Source organism: Setaria viridis, chromosome 3 (assembly GCF_005286985.2).
Source record: "Setaria viridis chromosome 3, Setaria_viridis_v4.0, whole genome shotgun sequence".
Lineage (NCBI taxonomy): Eukaryota > Viridiplantae > Streptophyta > Magnoliopsida > Poales > Poaceae > Setaria > Setaria viridis.
Window position 1 is genome coordinate 50,002,355 of NC_048265.2, and position 26,277 is coordinate 50,028,631.

Sequence of the window (26,277 nt, forward strand, 5' to 3'; positions counted from 1 at the left end):
GCTGATGACTGCAGTTAAGAATGTTTTAACCATGTTGCTTAGTGGATTGGACGTCAGTGACTAGCAAAATGGAAATGGGTCATGCTCATGCCTCCATTTAGTTTCAGCAATAAACAGCTTAAACCGCCCGTATATGGAAATCTTGTGCACACCTATTCCTTTTGTATGAATAACCCGGTTTTAGAAACAGCTTGGTGGTTCAGAGTTGAAGCGTATAGATAATTTCTGGGATCATAGCCAGCTGTTTCATTCTTTTGCTTGATCCTTATGTTCAAATTTTAGTTTGAATATCATAGCTAATATGGTTCAATGTTAACACAACACTGTGTGATGTGCAGGCTTCCTGCAAACAAATTCGATTACTGTTGGTTACAACTTACAACCATTCTCTTTTGTCCTGTAGAGTCCTTCAGTTAGACGTTTCTGCAGATTCTGAGGCCTCTCCTAGGAGAAATGTACCAGGGAGTGTAAGTAGCCCTCTCATGTATGGTGAAAAGGGTCTCTTTCGGAATCAGAATGCAGGGTTCACTGCACTTGCAAGTCCTGTGAGGAGAGAAATTGGAAACAGGCATCTATGCAACCCTTTGATTGGTGTGATCTGTTCTTTTTTTCTCTTTTTTGTTCCCATACAATTTCACTGTTTACCTCAGCATAGATAAAACTTAGAAACTCACAATAACTCCATGAACACTGATCTTCTCTATCTGATTATCTGAATGAAAATGTCTCCACAGATAGTTATAACTGAAAGAAAAAAACATTCACAAACATGATCTTGTCTACCTAATGAAATGTCTCCGTAGCAACTGCTCTGGAAGTTAACACAATCTGCTATGTTTCTGGATAATAATGAAGTATCATGTTCTCCAGATCGTTGACAAGATCCTTCTGTGTTGATGACAATGACTTAGAAGATGGTAAGGCCTCAAAAGAAAGGGAGAGCTCCGCACAGTCACTCAGGCTCCCAAAGATTCAGAATCAGGCTTTCCTATCTGGTCTGGCTTACTGCATATCATCATGCAGCATGATCTTAGTCAACAAATTTGTTCTATCTGGCTATGGTTTCAATGCTCCAGTATTTTTGATGCTGTACCAGGTATACTGCTAGTGCTGGTTATTTACTTTCCAATTCTCATGCAACACAGTTTTGTTCCTTCCTTCAAGCATCTTTTCCATGTTCTGTTACTGCAGAACATCGTATCAGTGACCATAGTTTCTACTCTATCCCTGTCCGGTGTTGTTCCAACTGAACCATTGACATGGAATCTAATCAAAGTTTGGTTGCCTGTGAATATCATCTTTGCAGAAGAGGATGCCCCTCCAGAGATCCACCCAGCCGATGGTGGTGGATTCGAGCGCGATGACCTTGGTGGTGTCGTGGAAGAGCACCTCGGTGGCCGAGTCCGGGATGGGGAGCACCCTGTCCCTCTCCGGCGCCTCAACGGGGGGCAACGGCTTGGAGGTCCAGCAGTTCGTGTCGGAGTCGTAGAGCTGGAGGCTCCACTCCATGGGGCCGAGGATGTTCCTGAGGACGGTGATGACGTAGCGGGAGCCGCCGGGGCAGCGCATGATGGCGGCATCCTGGTCCCGGAAGCGACGGAAGCCGGTGGGCTTCGGGAGGAGGTCGAGGGAGGAGGCGCCCGGGCGCGGACGGGCCGCGTAGACGAAGTAGTCGAAGTTGCAGTGCTTGTTGACGCGCAGCGAGCCCGGGATGGAGACGCGGAGGAGGGCTAGGTTGGCGTGCGTGCTGATGACGAGCGGGGGATCCCAGACGCACCGGACGGCGGGGGTGCCGGTGGCGGGGTCCAGACGGTGCCGACGTCGGGGCCTGGGAAGTGGACGCAGATGTAGGAGAGGCGTGGGGGGCGGGTGAGGCAGAAGGAGACGTGGATGGGAGCGCCGGTGCTCATTTGCCCGACGGCGGTGGTGGCGTTGGAGACGGCATCGGCGGAGATGTAGGCCGTGTCGTCGAGGATGACCGAGCTGGGACTCAGATGGCCGCCAACTTCGGTTGGGAGGAGCGGCGGATCCAAGCAGGGGACGTATTCATCCATGGCGACGCGGCGCAATCCGATCAGATCTCACCGGGGAAGACGTACGGCGAGGGTGAGCAGCCAGTGCATACCGGCCGTCGAAACAAGTGACACATGCAACTCATAACACCCCTCAATTATCATGATGAACTGGTCATGCCATCTTATTCTCATTTGTATGTAAATACACAAGTGCACATCTCCTCCATGCATGTAGATGGAACTCTACATGATCGTATCGATTTTCATGGCAGCAATGTAAGTAGCCTTATTGTTGGCAACAAGCAGTGCACAATTCTGCTGCATGCATTCGGGGAAGCAGGTTTGTGTGGTGGATAGTATTACACGTAGGCAGTGTTCGAGTAGACGGAGTCGTCGTGGTTGGGCATGTGGTAGCGGTTGGTGAACCAGGTGGTGTCCGCGGTGACCTTGTTGCCGTCGTGGTTGCGGTACCAGGCGTAGTGTGCGTGCGTGTGGTTCTTGATGTCCAGCACGGCGTGGCCGTAGCTGTACTCCCGGAACGCCGAGTAGGCCGGCTGCGGCCAGGTGAGCTCGTCGGCGAGGCCCTCGATGTTGCCGCCGTCGCCGATGACGATGTATACTGGGGCGCGGCGGTCGGCGACGGGCGTGCACTTGCCGTCGGTGATGTTGTACTTGATGTTGGAGTACCGGTGGCTGCGCTCGTAGGCGTGGACGTGGCCGGCGAAGACGATGTCGACGCGGGCGTCGACGGCCATCTGCTCGAACTGCACGCGCGTCGGCTCGCCCTCCATGAAGTGGAAGTTGTTGCTGTTGTACCAGGGCACGTGCGCGCTGATGAAGAGCCACGGCGTGGTCTCCCGGTCCACGCGCTTCAGCTCCTGCTCCAGCCACTTCCACTGCGGCGTGTACTTGCCGAAGGCCGAGTAGGAGGAGAGCACGATGATGTGCGCGGGCCCCATCTTCACCGAGTACCAGTACGGCTCCGACGAGTCGCTGGCGCGGTACGGCGTCGGGTAGCGGTGGGAGAAGGGCTTGAACGCGACCGTCTCCCCGATCTCCGGCGCGTAGTCGATCTCGTGGTTGCCGGCGGTCCAGATCCAGGGCTGGTACGCGACGCTGCGCTCGGAGAAGCGGCCCCAGGTGTCCCAGCGGTTGTTGTCGTGGAGCGGGTGCTTGTCGGCGTAGGAGAGGTCGCCGACGAAGAGCACGGCGTCGCCGGGGTGCTGCTCGTAGTGGGTGAGCGTGCTGTTGGAGTCGGGCGTCTGGCCGAGGTCGCCGATGAGACCCAGCCGGAGCGGCGCGCCAGGGCCGGGCGGGGGCGGCGTGGTGAACCAGAAGGTGCGCACCGTGTCACCGAACCCCATGGCGTAGTAGTACCGGGTGCCGTGGTCCAGGCCGGTGAGCGTGCAGTGGTGGATGAAGCCGGAGGTGTAGTTGTAGAAGGTGTAGCGGGTGGTGGTGCCCTCGGCGGCGAGGTCGAGCCTGTCCGCGGCGCGGCCGTACAGGACGGTGCTGTTGCCCTCGGCCTCCACGGTGACCCAGGACACGAGCATGGCCGTGCCGGTCTGGTCCCCGAGCGTGATGTGCACCTGCTGCGGCGCGTTGCGGCCCGGCGGCACCGCGAACACGTCCGCGTCCATCGGCATGTCGTCGGAGGCCTGGTGCTTCCGCCGGTACGTGCTCGTCACACAGCGACGAGGGTGCGCCGCCTCGCCGACGGAGAAGAGCGCGGCGGCGAGTACTACTACTACTACTACCAGCGCCGCCGCAGCGGCGGGCTTCCTTTCCATGGCGGCCACGCACTAACTGCTACTACTACTACCCGCTGGCTGGCTGCATGCTGCTGCACTAGTGCTGGCTTTAAGTAGCTAGAGCGGAGGAAGGCATCAGCATTCACCAACACCAGCAGCTAGTACAGGCAGGAGAGGGGCAGTAGGAGGCGTGTGGTTGCCTGCGTACCAGACGACGTGGATCATCCGCTACCATGCGCATCAAGTCGTTTGGAGCCCTGTTCATGGTGATTGGCTTCTTGCTAGCTTCCCGTTCAGGTTGAAATGCAATTATCGGTGATGATGGTGCAGGTCCTCCGCTGGAGTCATTTCATTGGAAGAGAAAATTATGCTGCCTCCGATCCATCGATGCATTCATTTTTTGAGCTAGCTGGCGCGCCATCCGTAGCCCCGGCCGATACGATAGGTATAGCTAATCTCTTCTTGTTCGTACACAATATTGTCACGTGGATAAAAAGTCGGAGTCAGTGCTGCGTCGTCGCTGCCAGGGTGACAGAGATCTCTCGGCTAGGCTACATACGTTCTTGGCTCAGCTCTCGTCCTCATATCGACCTTTGGCATCTCTGCGTTTGCACACCCTCGTCCTCATCGACCTTTGGCATCTCTGCGTTTGCACACTGTGGACCAGCTGCAGACGACGACAGATATGATGCAAATCGAGCAGCCTGTGGGTAGTACATACGTTGGAGACGGCCGCACAGGAGGTGTCGGCTGTTCCCTACGTCGAGGAGGACCCCGCCATCCTCGGCTGGGAGGGAGCAAACAGGGGACGAAGGATTCGGACGACGGCGGCGATCCACCGTAGATGATGGCGTCAATTCATCAGTTGCTACGCCGGGGCGGCATGTTCTGCAGTTTGCGAGTTCTGCGCGCACTGCACTACGCCTGAGCAAATCTTGTTTGGGCCACAAATTATTCGGCCCAGCATCTATTATGCGGCCGAGTTGCCTCCTTCCCTCCCCCTCAGCTTGTCTATGGGCTGCGGCTTACGCCGGCTCCCGCTTTAGCAGCGTGCGTTACTGTGGCGCGTGCTGGAGCTTAACACGGGTAAGCTAATTTTTTCAGCTCCATGGGCTTCCCTCGTTTTAGTTTATTTTTGAACTCATTTTGTATTCCGGCTTCACGCTGCAGTAGAAAATAGTGCCGCATAATGCCCGACTACTGTAGCGAGAAGTCAAAACTGAAACCGGCTAAACCGTGCGGCCTTCGAAGCCCATCCCCCACAGGCCCAATGGGAACCACATGGGCTTGTCGTTTGCGATAGCAGCATCACCAGCAGCGCCATAAGACAAGACGTTTTTGGATGGATGGATACCACCCACACCACCATTCGAGCGGTGGAACCTCACCACCACAATTTGTTCTCAGTATGTATGTGCGTGTGTGGGTAGCCACATCACAAGTTTTGGGGGTATAATGCTTGCTTCATAGTGCCTTCCTTTCCATTCTACTCTCCATGATGAGCAATTGATCAAACTGCACATGAATCATTAGAACCATGTGGGGGATTATTGCTTACAAGATATGATTGTGCTTCTTTCAAGTTGCCTGTAGCATGTTATGGCTAACGGTATTAAGTGGTTACCCATTGGGTACTTCACTTTTGCATAGTGTGCTTGAGTGAGCTGCCCCAATGCTCATTCTTCTGTGGCGAAAGCAACATGTGTGATGTTAGTCATACCTACGCTAGCTGGTTAATATGATCCGTCTCCAAGATGTACAAGCTTTCATGGGGTGTATACGTACCTTGCCGCATGTCATACACCGGCTGATTTGATCGTATACGTACGGTTTGGATATTGAGCAAGCCTCTCGCTACGCCGACGAGTACTCTCCACCAGCGTCGCTGGCTTGCCGTTCTTCGATCAACAGCATGATCTAGCAAATAGTGCATGAGTTATGAGCGTCATCTCGATATCATTGTTGCGAGCCTCGCTGAGAGGATGAGCATCGTCGAGCCTCGGCACGAGTTCTTTACTCGTTAACGAAAAGTGACGCCGGGAGGCTATTCCGATCCTTGCCCCGTTTACACGGGAGCAATGCAAGCCTAGTCCATATGCTATTATCAATACCGTAAGCATTATACCGTATATATGTCTAGTACCAGCCAGGCTAGACGGGTTTCATCGAGATTTGAGGCAATAGACGGTTCCAAAAATTTCCATCTCAAAAATAAAATGGGGAACTAAAGATCAGTCCTTATCGTATTAAATATTTAGATACTAATTAAAAGTATTAAATATAGACTAATTACAAAATCAATTGCACACATGGAGGCTAATTTGCGAGGCGAGTCTATGAAGCCTAATTAATTCATGATTAGCACATACTTACTGTAGCATCGTATTGTCAAATCATGAACTAATTAAGCTTAATAGATTCGTCTCGTGAATTAATCTCCACCTATACAATTGATTTTATAATTAGTTTATGTTTAATCCTAAACACTCGATACGACAGAGGGTAAACGTACTTGTAATCAAACTAACCGGAGGACAGCTACAAATAAGATTCTGAATATGAAGTCAGGAGATGGTGCTTTTCCCGACGTCGTGGCACGATAATCCAGATTGGATTGGGCGTGTCTCGATTGGATGACCATCTCCTAGTCCTCCTAGCAGCACACTAGTAGCACACTTGCTCTTGTCACTCTGCCAGCACAAATCCCTCTAGTTCAAGACCGCATAGCTGTCGGTGTCACCACTTTACGAGAGTCCACTTGATAGATATATAGCTCAAGAGTGCTGCACTCAATTAGCTCCGCCATGCAGCACTAAGGTTTCCAAAATAATTATGGTTTCTTATTTACTTTTGAAATGTTTAATCATCGGATAATATAAGAGCTTGAAATCTTCTTGTCTGCCCTTAAAGAAGATGGCAAATCTGATATGATGCTAATGAACTGAATGCCGAGTTGAGATTTCTTTGCACGTCTGCATTGAATTAGCTAGCTTTCGTCCAAACACTTTTATTGCCGAGCAGCCTGACCAACCTTAGCAGTTACTTGCCGCCAGCCTACCACTCCCGGCCAAGGAAAGCCTTCATCATCACCATACACACGCCTCCAAAGGAATCCTAGAAGCAGAGCCACTCCACTCCACCGATGGCGACCGCCGCGGCGGCGTTCGCGTCGCAGGTGCTGCGCGGGCGGTGGTTCATGGCGTACGGCTCCTTCCTCATCATGTCCGCGGCCGGCGCCACCTACATCTTCGCCATCTACTCCAAGGACATCAAGTCCACGCTGGGCTACACCCAGGAGCAGCTCAACACCGTCGGCTTCTTCAAGGACGTCGGCGCCAACATCGGCATCCACGCCGGCCTCGTCGCCGAGGTAACCCCGCCCTGGATCGTCCTCGCCGTCGGCGCCGCCATGAACCTCGGCGGCTACCTCATGCTCTACCTCTCCGTCGCCGGCCGCGTCCGCCCCGCGCCACAGCTCTGGCTCGTCTGCCTCTACATCGCCGTCGGGGCGAATTCGCAGGCGTTCGCCAACACCGGCGCGCTCGTCACCTGCGTCAAGAACTTCCCCGAGAGCCGCGGCGTCATGCTTGGTCTCCTCAAGGGGTTTGTCGGGCTCAGCGGCGCCATCTTCACCCAGCTCTACCTCGCCTTCTACGGCCCCGGCGGCGGCGGCGTCGACACCAAGCCGCTCATCCTGCTCGTCGGCTGGCTCCCGGCCGCCGTCTCCATCGCCTTCCTCGGCTCCATCCGGATCATACGCGCGCCGCGGTCGCCCGTCGCGGCGCGCCGGGAGTACCGCGCGTTCTGCGGGTTCCTCTACGTGTCGCTCGCGCTCGCGGCGTTCCTCATGGTCGCCATCATCCTGCAGAAGCGGTTCCGGTTCACCCGCGCCGAGTACGGCGTCTGCGCCGCCGTCGTGTTCGTCATGCTGCTCCTCCCCCTCGGCATCGTCCTGCGCGAGGAGGCCGCGCTATTCAAGTACCACAACATCACGAACGCGCCCCCGGCGCACGCTGACGCGCCGGTTCTGTCCCCGCCGGTGACCGCGGCCACGAAGCAGGGGACGCAAGAATCCCCCGCGACGACGACGGCGGGTGCGAGATTTCTGACCGCGCTGAGGCCGCCGCCGCGCGGCGAGGACTACACGATCCTGCAGGCGCTGGTGAGCGTGGACATGCTGCTGCTGTTCACGGCGACGGTGTTCGGCGTGGGCGGGACGCTGACGGCCATCGACAACATGGGCCAGATCGGCGAGTCGCTGGGGTACCCGCAGCGCAGCGTCGCCACCTTCGTCTCCCTCATCAGCATCTGGAACTACCTCGGCCGCGTGGCCGCCGGCTTCGCCTCGGAGGCGCTCCTGGCGCGCCACCGCGTCCCGCGGCCGCTGCTGGTGGCAGGCGTGCTCCTCCTCGCCGTGCCGGGACACCTCCTCATCGCGTTCGGCGTGCCGGGGTCGCTGTACGTGGCGTCGGTGATGATCGGATTCTGCTTCGGGGCGGCGTACCCGATGATCCTGGCCATCATCTCCGAGCTCTTCGGCCTCAAGTACTACTCCACCCTCTACAACGTCGGGAACGTGGCCAGCCCCGTCGGCTCCTACATCCTCAACGTCCGCGTCGCCGGCCGCATGTACGACCGGGAGGCAGCGCGGCAGGGCGCCGTGGCGGCGGTGGCCGGAAAGGGCGTCACGTGCGCCGGCACGCTCTGCTACAGGGAGTCGTTCCTCGTCGTCGCGGCGGTGACCGTAGGCGCGGCGGCGGTCACGTTGGCTCTGGCGTGGAGGACGCGGAAGTTCTACGCTGGGGACATCTACGCCAGGTTCAAGGAGGGAACCGCGGGCAATGGCGCCGCCGAGGAGGCGGTGGCGGAGTCCAAGGAGCAGGCGGAGGTGCATGGGCGCCGGGGAGGCGTTCAGCGAGAAAGCGACTGATGGATGCAAATGTCGGATCAAAACAAGTTTTTTTTGTCCAGAGAGCAGGTAAGATTGGAAATTTTTGTTCGTTTTATGGTGGGTTTTGGATTGCGAATTTTGTATGACCAGGTGATAGTTAATCTCTACAACAATATCTTCTCTGCAACTAAAAAAGGGAGAAGAGACAAAATTTAAAAAGTTGACTAGCAATGTGCATCTAAATCAAAGCACTAGCTCTCCGCCTGAAACCCACCAAAATTTAACTGAAATAGTGAAACCATGCATCGAGTTGAGTATTGCAGATTTCATGTTTCTTTGCAGTGACATTTGTTGGAGTTGGACAAGAACACTTCGATATTCTAAAAAACTTTCCATGGATGTGGTCCAATCTTACAGCTGTTCTTTCGGTTCTACCCTGTCTTCACCAATTCCCGCCTTGAACTTTGCGTAGATGTCTCCCGCGTAGAAATCCCTGGTCCTCCACGCCAGCGCCGCCGTCACCACCGCCGCGGCTACGGTCACCGCGGTGATGACCAAGAACGACTCCTTGTAGCACCGGACGCCAATGCACGTGACGCCCTTTCCGGCCACGGCGGCCACCGCGCCCTGCCGCGCCGCTTCCCTGTCGTACATGCGGCCGGCGACGCGCACGTTGAGGATGTAGGAGCCCACCGGGCTCGCCGTGCCGCAGAAGTTGTACAGCGTCGAGTAGTACTTGAGGCCGAAGAGCTCCGACACGCTGGCGAGGATAAGCGGCTGCGCGGCGCCGAAGCAGAACCCGATCATCACCGACGCCACGTACAGCGACCCCGGCACGCCGAACGCAATGAGGAGGTGCCCCGGCACGGTCAGGAGGAGCACGGCAGCGAGGATCAGCGGCCGCGGGATGCGGTGGCGGGCAAGGAGCGCCTCGGAGGCGAAGCCGGCGGCGACGCGCCCGAGGTAGTTCCAGATGCTGATGAGGGAGACGAAGGTGGCGATGCTGCGCTGCGGGTAACCCAGCGACTCGCCGATCTGGCCCATGTTGTCGATCGCCGTCAGCGTGCCGCCGACGCCGAACACCGTCGCCGTGAACAGGAACAGCATGTCCACGCTCACCAGCGCCTGCAGGATCGTGTAGTCCTCGCCGCGCGGCGGCGGCCTCAGCGCGGCGACCAATCTCGCACCGACCCTCGCGGGCTTCGAGGTGACAGGCAAAGGCTCCGGCAACGGCGCCGGCTTGGCGGCCACGGTCGCCGGGGACGGCTCCGGCGCCTCTGCTCGCGCTTCATGCGCGTTCCTGAACAGAGCAGACTCCTCGCGCAGGACGATGGCGAAGGGGACGAGGAGCATGGAGAGCACGACGGCGGCGCAGACGCCGTACTCGGCGCGGGTGAAGGGGAACCGCTTCTGCAGGATGATGGAGACCATGAGGAACGCCGCGAGCGCGAGCGACACGTAGAGGAACCCGCAGAACGCGCGGTACTCTCGGCGCGCCGCGACGGGTGACCGCGGCGCGCGTATGATGCGGATGGTGCCGAGGAAGGCGACGGAGACGGCGGCCGGGAGCCAGCCGACGAGCAGGATGAGCGGCTTGGTGTCGACGCCGCCGCCGCCGCCGGGGCCGTAGAAGGCGAGGTAGAGCTGGGTGAAGATGGCGCCGCTGAGCCCGACGAACCCCTTGAGGAGACCAAGCATGACGCCGCGGCTCTCGGGGAAGTTCTTGACGCAGGTGACGAGCGCGCCGGTGTTGGCGAACGCCTGCGAGTTGGCTCCGACGGCTATGTAGAGGCAGACGAGCCAGAGCGGCGGCGCGGGGCGCACGCGGCCGGTGACGGAGAGGTAGAGCATGAGGTAGCCGCCGAGGTTCATGGCGGCGCCGACAGCGAGGACGAGCCACGGTGGGGTGACCTCGGCGACGAGGCCGGCGTGGATGCCGACGTTTGCGCCGACGTCCTTGAAGAAGCCGACGGTGTTGAGCTGCTCCTGTGTGTAGCCCAGCGTGGTCTTGATGTCCTTGGAGTAGATGGCGAAGATGTAGGTGGCGCCGGCCGCGGACATGATGAGGAAGGAGCCATACGCCATGAACCACCGCCCGCGCAGCACCTGCACCGCGAACGCCGCCGCGGCGGTCGCCATGGCCGACGACTGCTTGCTTGCGCTGCCTGTCGCGAGCAGAGTGTGTGCTCTTCTGGATTACTAGTTGCTTACTTAATGAGTATAAATAACAGTTACTGGAAAGGAGTAGTTAGTTCTAAAGTTTGTGGGGGGAGAAATGCGTGCTGTATTTGTTGTTTTACCGGAGCATGCGTAGACCGGTGAGTTGGAAAGTTAAAAGAAGAGATGAGATTGAACTTTAGACCAAGAAGTTGGCATTTGATACTGTTCTGCTCTTGTTTATTTCTTATTAGCCGCAGTAGTAGAATAAAATTTGGACATGCAGTGATATTGGTTACCTGTTGCATTGGCCTAATAAGCAATTAAGCAACTAACCTGTGAGTTAACTTGATAACACATGGTAGGAAGTTTTATAGGACTTGGTTTGTATCTTACTGTTGCACTACGGGAAACCTCAAAGTCGCCGAGTGTAATTTCTTCACTGAGTGTATTATTGCGGGCACTCGGCGAAGGACCGGTTTGCCGAGTGCAATCCTAGAAACACTCGGCAAAAATAATACACTCGGCGAAAACATGCTTTGCCGAGTGCCACCAAAAAAACACTCGGCAAACACCCATTGGGCACTCGGCAAACCTGGGGCACTCGGCAAATCCTTGAGCACGTGACTTCCACGTGCCGCGCTGTGCCGCCGCCGTGATGGACCGTTAGGGTTTGCCGAGTGTCGACGGGGGGCACTCGGCAAACTCCATGTTTGCCGAGTGTCTCGATGGTGCACTCGGCAAATATGTAGTTTGCCGAGTGTCCCGATGTTTGCCGTGATGTTTGCTCGTGAAGGACATGCATTACGAGGCGCGCATCCAGGCCATCATCGAATTCCACGCTCAATACAGACAGATGAAGGTTAGAAAAGAGGAGGCAAGAACAATGAACATGACTAAGGACCAATTCATGAGGGTAAGTAAAGAACGTTGATGCTTACTATTTAAGATTAATTAGGCTCATTTTCTTTTTCATATGTCACACGCTTGATGATGTAGGTGCCTCCGTGGTGGTGTCGTGCGCATATGCCGTGCTGGGAGAGGATGGTCGACGTGTGGTTGGAGCCCGGGTGGTTGGAGAACCACCTTGCTTGCCGGCAGCGGCGTTTGCAGATGCCGACTGCACCACACCATCAAGGCAGCCTAAGCCTTGATGAATATAGAGAAAAATGGGTACGCAACTTCAATTCTTTATTGTAACGTTCAGTTCTACGTATTTTTTAATGATTTTGTATTTTGCCGCAGTCGGCGTCACATGATGGCCGACCTTGCTCCCAGCTCAAGGCATGAGTCCTCTCCAAAAAGGGCAAGGCGACGGCCGATATAGATTTCAACCCAGACGACCCGTCCGAGGCGTACAGCCACCCTAGCATACACAGCCGCATCAGCGAGTATACAAAGATGGCTAGGGAGGTTCACGGGCCAGACTTCGATCCGAGCTCCGAGGACATTGATGGAGAAATCGTGATGAGAGTGGGAGGAGGCAAGAAGCATGGCCGATATTGGATTGGCGACGACGTCATCGACACGGCCTCTACTCTAACTCTCTCCCAGATCCGAGCTAGGAGCATGGACTCGAGCCCGGCGATACGGCCACGACCCACCGCTGCACAGTTCCAGATGGAGGCTCTACAGGTTCTTTCTCTTCCATTCATCGTTCGTTTGTTGTTATACTTTAGCTTTGCATTATAACATTGCAATGAAATATTGTAGGCCCAGGTGGAAGAAGCAAGGAAGAAACAAGAGGAGATGGCGGCGCAGATGGAGGAAATGCGGCGGAGGATGGAGGAGGAAAACCGGATTAGGATGGAGCAGATGTTCCAGTACATGTAGAACTTTGCTTCGAGCATGGGACAGTCTTTGCCTCCGCCACCGCCGATGATGTTCCCTCCGCCTCAGCCACCCACGACTACTCCTGTGAGTCACTTGACACATTGTGCTTAAGATTCAATACTTTAAATTTGACAACTTTAGATGTTAGCTCAGAATGTCCTATCCTATGTGCAGAATCAATCGGCGGCTTCGAATAATGAAGATCAAGATTTGTCGCAGTGGTCTCCTTGGCCTCCACGGAAGTAGACTTGGTTGTGAACAATGTGGAAACTAAATTGTGACTTGAACTTGGATTTATGGATTGTTTCGTGCTTATGTTGAATTATGCCTGTGGTTGTGAATTATGCATGTGATTGTTTATTACAAATACCTGTGATATGTGTATTGTGAATTGAGAGGGGTCCGTTATACGTGGCAAAATGTCGAAAAAGGGGGGGTTCTGGGCACTTTGCCGAGTGTTACACTCGGCAAAGAGGGACCTTTGCCGAGTGTTTTGGCTTTAACACTCGGCAAAGGGGCCACTCCCAGGTCGAGCCGCGGCTTGTTTGCCGAGTGTCATGGACACGGCACTCGGCAAAGTGCCCATGTTTGCCGAGTGTCAGGGACACGGCACTCGGCAAACACCCTGGCTTTGCCGTGTGTCGGCAAAGCTAGGGTGTTTGCCGAGTGCCAACACTCGGCAAAGCCCTGGTGTTTGCCGAGTGCCTCCCGTCCGGCACTCAGCAAACCTGCCGTCAAACCCGACGCCGTCATCGCGTATTTCGCCGAGTACATCTTTTCGCCGAGTGTTTTTTGACCGTCGGCAAAATTTTTGCCGAGTGCTCGCGATTTGACACTCGGCAAACTAGGCTTTGCCGACAGGAAATTTGCCGTGTGCTGTTTGCCGAGTGTTTTTGGGCTTTCGCCGAGTGCCTGTGGCACTCGGCAAAGCTTCTGGTTCCCGTAGTGTTGATGATGCACAGCATCCAACTGGAGTAGTAGACAACAAAAGGGCAGCATGTAGTTTACCGAAGGATCGTTTCGTGCGGCTTGATTACGGCACAAGGGTCACGGGCAACGACGACTCTGTGTCCTTTTTTATGCATGTGTCCTCAGCAATATATACGATTATCAGCCACGATTAGGATTATGAGCATGCATGGAAAAGACCCTCAATTATTGGCCTTGAGGAGGATTGACTAGACGGCCAAATTTCAGTGCTAACTGTCGAGATCGTGCAAACAAATGACAATCACAATCACTGTAACTGGATTTAACTCGAATTCACAATCATAATCACAAATCGCTCCTACTGTAGTGATCAAATCAAATGGACGTACGCACGAGATAAATATTTATTTGATCGATGATGATTAAAGTTTGATTCAAGAGAACCAACAAGAAATAATTCAAGTAAAGTTTGATCCTAATCCAAGAGCTCAAGTATTACAATAATTAGTTATTATTAATTGTGGATTGGAGCCGTAGCTTCGATTCTTCGGCCGGTGACCGGTGTAGATGAAGCTAGCGAGCTATCTATCCGGAGGCCTCGACGACGGCGACCTGCCCTTGGCGCGCGGCGGCAATCGTTGAGGATGTCGTCGACGTAGAACTGGCACCTGCTGATGTCGCTGCCGTTGTGGTTGATGCAGTCCTGGAAGGCCTGGACGTGGATCTCGCACGGGCTGCTAGCCGGAGCCGCTGCAGCCGCCGCCGTGGTGGTCTCGTGTGCGCCATGGCCGTGCTGGCGCCCCACAGCCATCCGTCGGCGATGGCGGACGCCACCTTGGATCTGGCGCGGGGAGCAGAGTGCAAATCAATCGGACACGTTATTAGTTGATTGATAGGTAAATCTGATAATAATCCTTCTTCACACTCGGCTCGATCCATGGTATGCAGGCAAGGCAGATGATCTTCTTCTGGAGGAATGCAATAGAGTAGACGACCACGTACTATGCCCCGTTTGTTTCCACCTATAAGCGGTTTATTGGTGGAAATAAGTAAGAATTCTGTCAATCACTTTGCTTGTTTCCATCGATGCTCGCTTATATGGTAAGCTTCAGAGATTTAAACTACAAGAAATGAGAAGCGAGAAAATCTCCACTTAAATTATAATAAAAAATAACTAGGAAAAGCGTATCAAACGGCGCTACTACGGGCTATTTCCACGGCGGCGGTTGCTGCGACACGCATCCTAACAATAACTCTTCAGACTCCAGAGCGGGCCGCCCGTTCCTGGGCTCTTGGCCCAACCAGCCCATTTTCAACCAGCAGCACAGCCTTCTTGCCTGCTTTCCTGCGGCCAGAACGTGGGTGGGCCAAGACCTCAGCAACAGTCACTCATGCCCGTGCCAGTCACACTCTCTGTGTTACTACTTTTCAAAAAATAAAAAAAAAGTCTCCCTCTGTTTTGTTGGCAGCCGGACAGACAGAGGCACGAAGCCGCACAGCGTGGGACACGGACACGTGACCCGGCACAGTTTTCTTTCTTTCTTTCCTTCCGGGTGGGGAGCCACATCAGCATAGACTGTCCATGCCTCGTCTCGAGCGTTGCACCCGAGCTATTACTCCTCCGTTCAAATTTAATTATATTTAGTTTAAAAAATTAAAAAGACTTACAATTTTGGAACTACATCGGAGCACTACTTAATATTCTAATCTCACTGCCGAACCACCTGCAATTTGGGTTAATATTCTAATCTCACTACCGTCGAATCTCTCGAAAAGGGATCACCACTGCAGATTTTCATGTGGAGTTGAGCCACGAACTCTTTGACACGCTCATGATGCTCATCTTATCAGGTACTACTAGGTTATTCTGAGATAAAACTGCAGCTGTACTTCTTTTCTTTCTCGCATGTTGCATCCCAATTCCAAAATGGCTCACCCCTCTTTATCAAAAAAAAAAAAATGGCTCACCCCTGTCGTGTAGATTCCTCCTCAGCCCTCTTGCTCCAACAAAGATGTCAAATTTACACTGCAGTTGATCAGAAAATAGCCACCAGGCAGATAAAAACGCAAAAGAAGATCATCTCTATGCACGACAGTACATGCTCATTAGCCATTAGGTTGCTGGTTCTGTGCAAGAACCACTGTCGTGTAGATTCCCCCCCTCAGCCATATCTTGCTGCAACAAAGATGTCAAATTTGCACTGCAACCAGAGTAGGTTGAACCCAGCTGCAGTTGATCAGAAAATGGCAACCAGACAGATAAAAACGCAAAAGATCATCTCTATGTACAACAGAGATCAACGCTCATTAGCCATTAGAGGTTGTTGGTTCTGTGCCAAGAACCACTGACTTGCGTTGACCGAGCACAAAAAAAAGAAGGTGAGAATCTGCACCTTGTCCACCAACACTCCTACACGGTTTGGTTCATCATCATGCATCTACAAAACTTATGCTTCCCACCACTCTCATCCATCATGTTGCTCCAGCATCAGCTACCAAAGTAGTGTATTACTACTACTCATCAGCTCAGAGCTCCAGGTGCTGCTCGTAGCACAGCTCGCTCATGCAGGGAGACAGGATCTCCTCCTCCAGCATCTTCAGGACGGCGCTCATCGATGGCCGCTGCCCGGGGTCGGCGTCCGTGCACATCGCAGCAATGTCTAGAATGGCTTCCACCGCTTCCACCTCCACGTCGCCGCATCTCTCGTCGATGATGTCCTCCAGCCGGTGCTCCCCTGTTAGCGTGTTCAGCTGCAGAAAGGCGCAGGTGCACAGTTTTGGGAGTTCAGGTCACCACTTCACCAACAACTATAACCACAGGTAATAAGTAAAGCACTTACCCAGCCTACAATGTTCAGTCCCTTCTTGATGAAGCATGCATCAGTTGGCCTCTTTCCAGTCACCAGCTCCAGCAAAAGCACTCCAAAGCTATACACGTCCGATTTCTCAGTAGCATGCCCGTTCTGCAAGTACTCTGTCACCCAAAGTGTCAAAATAAGCATCCAATTTCACCTTTTTTTAAAAAACAAAATTTCACTTTCAATTGGAGCTACACAACATTACATTCAAAAATTTATGTCTACAATTACAATTTTTACCATTAAAAGAGTAATGCAGAAAATTTCTACAGCTCAGTGAATGATCAACCTTTTTTTACAGTTCTTGTTTAACTTCTTTTTGGTCTTGTTCGTGTTTCTCTACAACATGCACTTTCAGTCTTTCATTTCAGTACAACTAATAGCATTCAATGTTCTCTGAATAATGCAGAAATTCTACAGTTCAGTGAATGAACATCTGTTTTTACTGTCCTTGTTTAACTTCTTGTTGGTCAGGATGTTCTACAAGACACACTTTCAGTCTTATGTTTCAGTAACAGCTAATAACTTTCATCTGTCAGCTCTTAACATCCAATTAGAACCGTCTGACTAGTTGAAAATTTTGCACTGTAGAAATGAAAACAGTAACGTCCACCTAGTAAAGTAAGATAAGTACCTGGTGCTAGGTATCCAAATGTACCAGCCACAACAGTGGTAACATGGGCGCCATTGTCCACAAGCAGTCTCGCAAGGCCAAAATCAGAGACACGAGGCTCCAAGCTTCTATCCAGAAGGATATTACTTGCTTTGATGTCCCTATGCACAATCGCAGGTGAGCAATCATGGTGCAGATACGCCAGACCCCGAGCTGAGCCCAGGGCGATTTTCATACGTGCATTCCAGTTCAATGGCTGGTCCTCTTGTTCATCTCCTGCCACAGGTAGAACAGCATGTCAAAGAAGGCAATGCACTGGTGCCAGTGAATTGTTACAGTGATCATGCCAAGAGATGCATGATGGTGGGCATTCTTACCATGAAGGTAGCAATCCAAGCTGCCCAGCTCCACAAAATCGTATATGAGTAGCTTCGCTGTGGGGAGTCTGCAGTAGCCACGCAGATTGACAAGATTTATGTGCCTGATGCTGCCCAAAATCTCGAGCTCCTTCTCAAAGGTCCTGTCACGACTTTCCCGGCTGAGATCAATCCTCTTCACAGCAAATGATGTGCCATCATCCATTACCATTTTGTACACTGTGCCAAACCCCCCGCTGCCAACCACATCCTCTTCATCAAGCAGCTCCAACCTTCTAATAATCTCACTTGTTGAGTACGGAAGGTTCCACTGGTATGTCACAAGCTTTGCACCTAAATCATTGGGGGGGGGGGGGGGAAGTAAAATTAGTTTTCATGTAGTCAGTCTGGATAAAACTGTACAACTCTGGTTAGTCACCACAATCAGCATCTTTCTATTTTATTTCTTTCTTCTTTCTATTATATTTCTTTTTGAGGAGAAACACTACGAAATTGTGTGTCATTTTCATTACCATCAGGAACACTTTGCTTGTCCATCTTTACATAGTTCCCGCCAATGCTCTTCTTCCTGGACAGCAAGCAAATCCATAGGAACCCGAGTACAGCAATCAAGGCAAGGGCCAAGGTTGACATTGAACCGATCACAATGCCATTCAGAAAGTGCGATGTTTTGTTGTTGTTGATAGGAGAAACACCTATTTGAAACAGAAATAATAAATATCAACGGCGGTTAGCCCACACATGCACTAAAATTGGTAAAAAAAAAGAGTTAAGAACTGTACTCAAATAGAATGGGAGACTTGCCAGCTGAAGAGAGAGGATCGGAATGTGGCAGCACAGCAGGAAAGCCGAGGGTTCCACGGCAAGCTCTCTGGATGGGCAAGCCACAAAGCTCCAGATTTCCAACAAACCTGCATCACGTGAACAAATGCACAACAACATTAAATACAGGTATCCAACGTCACAATAGGAAGCATGAATGAAACAAGGGACAAAGGTTGACGGGACCAAAGCTTACGAGCTGCTTTTGAAGGTTCCGAGGACACCCACATTTGGGATCTCTCCGGAGAAGAAATTAGTGGACAGGTTCCTGGAGATGGTAAATGTGCAGCCCTCTCAGTTTTACTTTTACATCTCCAACAACAAGGGTATGAGGAATGCTCATCAGAAAACTTACAGAAAGCGGAGGTGAGTAAGGCTTCCAATCGACGCAGGAATTGTGCCCCTCAACAGGTTACTCGACAGGTCCCTGCAGTTTCAGCACATTATTAGATCAACAGAAGGCCGTAAAAGCACAATGAAAGATTGTAGTGTGAAGAGCATACAAGATTGTGAGGTGCACGAGCTCGCCAATCTCTGAAGGGATACCACCTTGCAGGTAGTTAGCTCTCAGGTAACTGAACATAAACAGCAAGAAAAAGGTTCAATCATTGATTTGAACAGCCTGACGAGTTAGCAGAACAAATCGAGGAAACTAAACTAGTATAGTTGGGAGTAGCTGCAAAATCATACTAGTAGTAGCTTACATACATTGCCCTCAGTTCTGTGCAGTTCTTGATCTCTGCAGGGATTGGGCCGTGCAAGCTGTTCTGGTGCAGAGCTCTGAAAAGGGAAAGGTCCACCCGTCCGTCCGTCCACAGGCAGCATAAATACATGCACAAGCACAAAGAGAAAAGGACAATTTCAGTCGGTATTGGTTCTTTCTATTTACACATCTTAACACAAAAGGAAAAAAGAGAGAGAGAGAAGAAAAGCATATGGTCCTAGAGATGGTGAAGAAAATCTTACATCCTCTGCAGCTTGTCCAGCCTCCCGATGCTTGGTGAAATGATGCCCCCAAGCTGCATGTATGGTAGATTTCTGCACCCAAAAGAAGGCACACATTATTACTACTATTCAGATGCTGTAAAAAGGAGGGAACAAGGAATCCAAGAAGAGGGCATCGGTAGCCGAGCCATCATCACACATTTGACAGTTCATTCAAATAATAACCGAGGGAAGAGGGGGGGAATGTAAAATGGGTAGGGAGGGGGAGAAGGAAGGAAGGAGAGGAAGAAATGCAGATCAGGCAAGGAGGACGCACATGGATTGGACCCTGAGGTCCGGGACGGAGCAGGAGATGCCCTCCCAGCCGCAGGGATTGGGGTCGGAGGGCCTCCAGCTGGTGAGGCGCTGTGCTGTGGCGTTGAAGGCCAGCTTGAGCTCGAGCAGGGCCTCGCCTGCAAGCAAGAATGAAGCAGGTGAGAGCTGGTTCCGGCAATGTGGTAAAAATAAAAAATGGACATGGATTGCAATGCGGGACTGCAGATCAGTACCGTCCGGGGTGAGACCCATGGCGGCCGTGGAGCAGAGGAGGAGGAGGGCGGCCAGCATGGTGATGGCGGCGGCGCGCAGGCCCGCCGCACCATGGCGGCCTCTCCCCTTGTTCCTCCTCCTGCTGCCAATCTTGTCCATGGTGGTGGTGGAGAGGGGGGAGGAGTGTTCTTGGCTTTTCTCGGAAGGATGGCCTGTGGCTTCTTTGGGAGGTTTTGAAGCGAGTGGAGTGGGGAGTGGTGTGTCCGTGTGTGGGAGAAGAGTGAGCTGAGGACTGAGCTGGTACAGTGAGCGAGTCTGCAGCCTTGCTTTAATTACGAGCCTCTTCTGACCGGAAAATAAAGAAAAGGCTGTCCGGACGTGCTCCCCGTGACTTGGGCCACTGATTTGCGGGACCCACCCTCCGTGGACCCAGGTGTCAGGGAGTGGGGTCCGCATAGCACGGACCACGACGGACGCAGGCAGGCGTGCGTACGTGGTCGCGGAGAACCGAGAAGCTATTGTTGGATTTTAAATTAAAATCCTTGACTAATCCACTAGCCGTACTAGCACGTAATCTTGGCATAAGGTGTCTGTTTAGTTACCCAAAATCCCAATTTTGGCACTATGAAAAAGAAGATTTCCCATCACATCAAACTTGCGGTACATGCATGGAGTACTAAATGTAGAGAAAATCAAAAACTAATTACACAGTTTTGTTGTACTTTGCGAGACGAATCTTTTGAGCCTAATTAGTCAATGTTTGGACAATAATTCACAAATACAAACAAAATGCTACAGTTGCGCATTTATGGCAAAATGCAAACTTTGCCACTTCCAATCTGGGAACTAAACAAGGCCTAAGAAGGTGTCATCAAGAATTTCATTATCATATTATGGGGGTGTTTGGGAGGAGGGGCCGTCACATCGAAAGTTTGGACACTAATTAGGAGTATTAAAACTAGACTAATTACAAAACTAATTACCCAACCTCTAGGCTAAATCGCGAGATGAATCTATTAAGCCTAATTAGTTCATGATTTGACAATGTGGTGCTACAATAACCATTCGCTAATGATGGATTAATTAGGCTTAATAGATTCGTCTCGCGATTTAGCCTAGGGGTTCTGCAATTAGTTGTGTAATTAGCTTATGTTTAGTCCTCCTAATTAGTATCCGAACATCCGATGTGACAGGGCTAAAGTTTAGCTCCTGATATCCAAACGCCCCCTATATCTCACCAGCAATTTTACTGACCTCACAAACTCATTACGAAGAGAGAGGAGAAGTAGTTTCAACATATATGAGAGAAGAAAACTTGATAACTGTTCATGAAATTGTGCATTGAGAGTTGAGACTGACCTAAGCTCAACTTTTATGCTACTACGACATATTGCTTTACTTCTCCTGCCACTCACTGTAGGTAGTAGCATGTACTCCTGGAATTTAGTTGTAGTATATTTGTAGTAGGAAAAAGTCCATTTTTAACCATCTAACTATCTTTGGGTCTGTTCGCTTCAGCTTATTCAGCCGGCTTATCAGCCACCAAACAGTATTTTCCTCTTACAACAAATCAGCTGTTTCAGCTTTTCAGCCGGCTTATAAGCTGAACGGACCCTTTGACCGTCGAATCGCAAAATCAAAAATTATTGTCCACTCAACTATCAAAACCGTTCATATATGAACATGGAGCTGTTTTATTGGGTGGTTTTGGTGACGGGGAGGCCATGTGGCGACGGGCCCAACTGCCAGCACCTCTCTCTCTTCTCCATCTCTTTCTTCTATCCTCTCCCTCTCCTCCCACCCGCGCCAGCCACCGCCCTCCCCGCGCCTCCCCTACGCCAGCCGCCGTCGGAGTCGCTCGCTGCAAGCTGCCGCAGCCCTGCCCAACGCCCGGAGCTTCACGCCGCCGCCCTGCTGCAGGTGCGTGGGAGCATATTAGGAGGAGGGCGTCGTCGCGGTGCAGGGCGTGAGCAGTAGTGGCGCCGGGTCAAGCTCGTCCTCGCGGCGCTTGTACCGGAGCCATGCGTCGAGCACGACGCGCCGGTGCGGGTCGTCCGCGTGGAGGCGCGTGGCCCGCAGCGCCTGCTAGAGCAGTTGAGCGTCACCAACCGACTGGAACAGCGCGTGCTGCAGCAGGTGCGGGGCTCCCCTGCCCTTCTTGGACTTGTGCTTGGACGTCGGCGGGTGTGGCGAGAGCGGCGTGGAGGGGTCGTTGGCGGAGAGCGCGGAGGCGGGGGCGGGAGCTGGGAGGGAGCTGAGGCGCTTGGAGGCGGCGTGCACTTGGGCGAGCTCGGCGGAGCTCCCGACGGGTGGTCGGCGTGGAGGGCAGGGAGAAGGTGACGGTGGGGAGGAACGGAGGCCATTCTGGGCGGGTCAACAGCTGCGGCGGATTGGAGGGCTTCGTGCTGGTGAGGGCAGCGCTGGCAGTTGCAGGGCAAGCCGCCCGCCGCCGGCCTCGCCACGCCGCTCCTCCTCGATGAGGAGGACGACGGCCGTGGCATCCCCATCCCGACCCTGCCATCCCACTCCACGACAGAGGCGAAGAGCCTGACCTGACGTGTGGGTCCCATCTGACTCAGCACGGTGACATGGCGTCCCAATCCATGGCCTGTTCGGCTGGAATTATAAGCCGGCTGAAAAGCTGAAACGGCTGATTTGTTGTGAGAGAAAAACACTGTTCGATGACTGATAAGCCGGCTGATAAGCTGAAACGAACAGAGTACCAATGTGGCAGTCAAAACCACATCGATCCAGTCAAAACAGGGCTCGATGATCATTTGTACACGGTTTATAGAGTTGAGTGGTCAGATATTTCTGGTTTTCGAGTTTGATGATAGGAACCGAACTGATAGTCAAAAATTAGACTCTTTCCTTTGTAGTATACGATAAATTATCATGATCAAAGTCTTTTTGCCATTCATACAGCAGGTGTTTGTATCTACACATTATTGTAGGTAGGACGGATATCAGGTGAAGCCGTGAAGGATACCAGGCCAGAAAAACAGGAATAGCAAGAACAAATTCCGAATGAAAACAAATGTAAAAAAACAGCCAGTATTCGAATGCATGCGGCAGTTACAAATATGTGCCAAATCAAATTAAAGACGGTGGCCACAGAGGGAAGGAAACCAAAACACTCCGATGCTATAGTTGCTGATTTTGGTTGTCCAAAATCACTGTGCCAGCACTGTAGCATACTGTAGCATTTCGTTTGTATTTGTGAATTATTGTCTAAATATTGATTAATTAGGCTCAAAAGATTCGTCTCGCAAAGTACAACCAAACTGTGCAATTAGTTTTTAATTTCGTCTACATTCAGTATTCCATGTATGTACCGCAAGTTTGATGTGATGGGAAATCTTCTTTTTGCATAGTGTCAAAGTAAACAGACCCTATGGCCTTGTTTAGTTGCCCAACTTGGGCAACCAAAATTAATGTAGCAACACTGTAGCGTTTCGTTTGTATTTGTGAATTATTATCCAAATATTGACTAATTAGGCTCAAAAGATTCGTGTCGCAAAGTACAACAAAACTGTGTAATTAGTTTTTGATTTCGTCTACATTCAGTACTCACCGCAAGTTTGATATGATGAGAAATCTTCTTTTTGCAAGTGTTAAAGTTGGAATTTTGTAGTGAACTAACATGGCCTATATATGATTCGGTTCTGCGTTTGAATGTGCTTCTTGAGATGAGACTAGTGCTTCTTGGAATTGTCATGTATGTCGGGACCTGACCTGACGTGACCACGATCTGCTGCTGCATGATGCTTCGTACGGAACGGCTGCCTCCAACCACAAACTAGCCGTTACGTTGATGCAGGCTGCCATCGGAACATCGAGTCCGACTAGTTTCAAAACGGAAACTCCGAATTTTTTAACAGAAAGCTAAGGGGTGTTGGGAAACTCCGTCACATCGGATGTTTGATATTAATTAGAAGTATTAAATATTGGTTAATTACAAAACTAATTGCATAGATGGAGTGTAATTCGCGAGACGAATCTATTAAGCCTAATTAGTCCATGATTTGACAATGTGGTGCTACAGTGACCATTTGGTAATGATGGATTAATTAGGCTTAATAGCTTCTTCTCGCGAATTAGCACAGGGTTTTGCAATTAGTTTTATAATTAGCTCATGTTTAGTTCTCCTAATTAGCATCTGAACATCCGATGTGACACTATTAAAGTTTAGCACCTCATATCCAAACACCCCCTAAAGTCCTCAGAATAAAGGAATCTCGAAAGGTAGGAATAGAAAAAAATATAGGAATAGAGTTGCATCACATTTGCATTCCTATAGAAATTGAGAATGCAGGAAAGTTTGTAATTGTGTGTTTGGATGCAACGTAGGAAAAACAAAGAAATGAGAAGAGAGAGATAGACATAAAGAAAAGTTTCCAAGTGGTTAGACCTCCCTCTAAAATTCATATGGATTGAACCATTCCATAAGAATTTTGAAGGATTAAAAGGTTGGCCAATCCTTTGTTCAAATCCTACATGAATCCTATGGAACAAAGGGCCGCATAGGAAAAATTCCTATAGAATTCAAATCCTACAACATTCCTACATGAATCCTATGTTCCAGAGGGGGCCTAAGAGGGGTCAGGCGTCATGCGAGAGATCGGCCTAGGATGAGAGGTTCGGAGGAGGAAGGAAGGGAGGAGTAAGAAAATCCTTGAACTCAAATACTAGACAACATGCATCGGACATCTCTTAAAACCAAACAAATTAACCCCTTTTACCTAGTCAAATCAGTTTAGGTGATTTCGCTGACGTACCAATGGGTCTTGCATGTTATAATTGACCTCAGCAGCCATGTGGCACCAAACTCGTCCATGTCAGCCCAATGCCAGCCCACTACCACCTAAGCTTCCTCTTTCTGTCTTCTCTCTCCATCCAAGCCATTAGCCCACTGCCACCTAAGCTTTCTCTTTCTACCTTCTCTCTCCATCCATACTGTGCGGGCCCCTCTATCATCTTCTACCTCCAGCACACCAATTTGTTTGCCATTTGTCCTTGTCAAGAATTACGAGTCAAGACTACGGCAAGTGAATTTGTTTTCTATGCGCGTATGGCTCGGATGGTTGCACGAGAGGACACGGGGTTTATACTGGTTCGAGCAAGAATAGCCCTACATCCAGTATGGGATGCTGCTCGTGTTACTCACGCAGAGTTTGTAGGAGGGGAGAGGGAAGCTGGTCCCAAGTCTCTATGGGTGTGCACTGATGCTCGCATGGAAGGGTTGTGAGTCGGGTGTTTTGGTTGCTTGAGAGCCGTCCCTGTCTCGGGCCTCCTGGTCCTCCTTTTATAGCGCAAGGAAGGCACATAAGTTACAATTGAGCCAGGACCCAAAGGGGAGTGAAGAAGGTGAGCAGGGAAGTAACAGCGCAGGGAGAAAGGCTGGGCCCCCGGGGTCGTCGCCTTCCCCTCCGGTCTCTATCCCCTGTCAGCATGACCACCGGAGGGGGATGGTTGTCTATCTCCGATCGGCTGTTGTAGCCGGGCATGCGAGATATGCGTGGCGACCGTCCGCTGTAGCCATGTGTGATGATGATGATGTCTGGCCGCCGCAGTTGTGCACGTCGTGGAGGGCGGTCGACCTCTGTAGCCTCGCGTGCCGACCGGGAGGCGCGGCCAACATGCCCCTGCCGCTGGGCTGTGCGGGAAACCGGGTGGCGCTCCCTCTGTTGCTAGGCGGCGCGGGCAATGAGTGCCCTACGACGAACGCCACAGGGGAGAGTTAGGACGGTGCCGCTGTAGCCCCGTGCGGCCGTGACTACAGTGTACTGCCCGAAGACTGTGACGGGTCACGTCGAGGAGCGCGGGCGCCTTTCTGCGCGTCAGAGCCGCATTCCGGGTAGGCGCCCCACAGGTCGCATTTATGGCGAGGTCGGTGGGGGCCCACGAGATCCGCGCTCTCGTCTGCTGGTCCGTGCCTACCCTCGGGCGAGGCGAATCCCTGTCTTGTGGGCCTGGATGCGCCCGACCCCTAGCGCCTGGGGTCGGGCGAGGCGGAGCCTTGCGGGGAGGGGTCGGGCGCGTCCGACCCCTTGCGCCCGGGGTCGGGCGAGGCGGAGCATTGCGGCGAGGGGTCAGGCGCGTCGGACCCTAGGACCATGGGTCGGGCGAGGCGGAGTGGAATATTTCCTATACGTGCCAAGTCGGCGAAGGTTACTATCGCCGCAGGTGGGCCCGGGCCCTTATGTCCATTGTTTAAGGAGTATAAGGAGGTCGTTAACATTTCCCCCCAACAGTAGCCCTCGATCCTTTGGTGGAGCAAAAATGCTCCTCCAGAGGCTACGTTCGTCGTTCGCCAAGGATCTTTGTTTGTCCTGCAACCTGCATTTGACCAGGGAGAAGAAGTTTCGCTCATTCGGCTTGGCCGGGGAGTTTGGGTAGGCAGGGTGTTCCGAGGATGGCTCGGCTCGGGAAGGTTCCCTATCGTTCCAATGACCACTCCTGCTCCAAGACCCCAAATTGTGACCACACGCGTGGTCATTGGTTGCGATGTCAGCCCCCGAGCCCCGCGTGTTGCGGGAGACCGATCGAGAGGTTAG

At 52.1% G+C, this 26,277-nt stretch overlaps 4 protein-coding genes across 4 annotated transcripts; 1 reads left to right on the top strand and 3 right to left on the bottom strand.

Moving 5' to 3' along the window:
* Positions 1 to 2,170: 2,170 nt before the first annotated feature.
* Positions 2,171 to 4,147, bottom strand: LOC117850960 (purple acid phosphatase 2). The gene has a single exon (XM_034732849.2). The coding sequence runs from the start codon at positions 3,803 to 3,805 to the stop codon at positions 2,375 to 2,377; it is 1,431 nt and encodes a 476-aa protein (XP_034588740.1). The 5' UTR covers positions 3,806 to 4,147; the 3' UTR covers positions 2,171 to 2,374.
* Positions 4,148 to 6,654: 2,507 nt separating this feature from the next.
* On the top strand, positions 6,655 to 8,979 carry LOC117847304 (protein NUCLEAR FUSION DEFECTIVE 4). Its single transcript, XM_034728491.2, has one exon. It carries the CDS (start codon positions 6,909 to 6,911, stop codon positions 8,694 to 8,696), a length of 1,788 nt encoding a protein of 595 aa, XP_034584382.1. The 5' UTR covers positions 6,655 to 6,908; the 3' UTR covers positions 8,697 to 8,979.
* Positions 8,980 to 9,068: 89 nt separating this feature from the next.
* Positions 9,069 to 10,834, bottom strand: LOC117847305 (protein NUCLEAR FUSION DEFECTIVE 4). Its single transcript, XM_034728493.2, has one exon. The coding sequence runs from the start codon at positions 10,794 to 10,796 to the stop codon at positions 9,069 to 9,071; it is 1,728 nt and encodes a 575-aa protein (XP_034584384.1). The 5' UTR covers positions 10,797 to 10,834.
* A 4,976-nt stretch (positions 10,835 to 15,810) lies between these two features.
* LOC117850948 (LRR receptor-like serine/threonine-protein kinase FEI 1) lies at positions 15,811 to 20,021 on the bottom strand. The gene is made up of 13 exons (XM_034732837.2): positions 19,741 to 20,021; positions 19,509 to 19,644; positions 19,214 to 19,285; positions 18,956 to 19,027; positions 18,751 to 18,822; positions 18,603 to 18,674; positions 18,444 to 18,515; positions 18,230 to 18,336; positions 17,938 to 18,120; positions 17,426 to 17,758; positions 17,070 to 17,324; positions 16,418 to 16,551; positions 15,811 to 16,328 (listed from the first exon to the last, which is right to left on the bottom strand). Exons 1-13 carry the CDS (start codon positions 19,877 to 19,879, stop codon positions 16,104 to 16,106), a joined length of 1,872 nt encoding a protein of 623 aa, XP_034588728.1. The 5' UTR covers positions 19,880 to 20,021; the 3' UTR covers positions 15,811 to 16,103.
* Between the last annotated feature and the right edge of the window lie 6,256 nt (positions 20,022 to 26,277).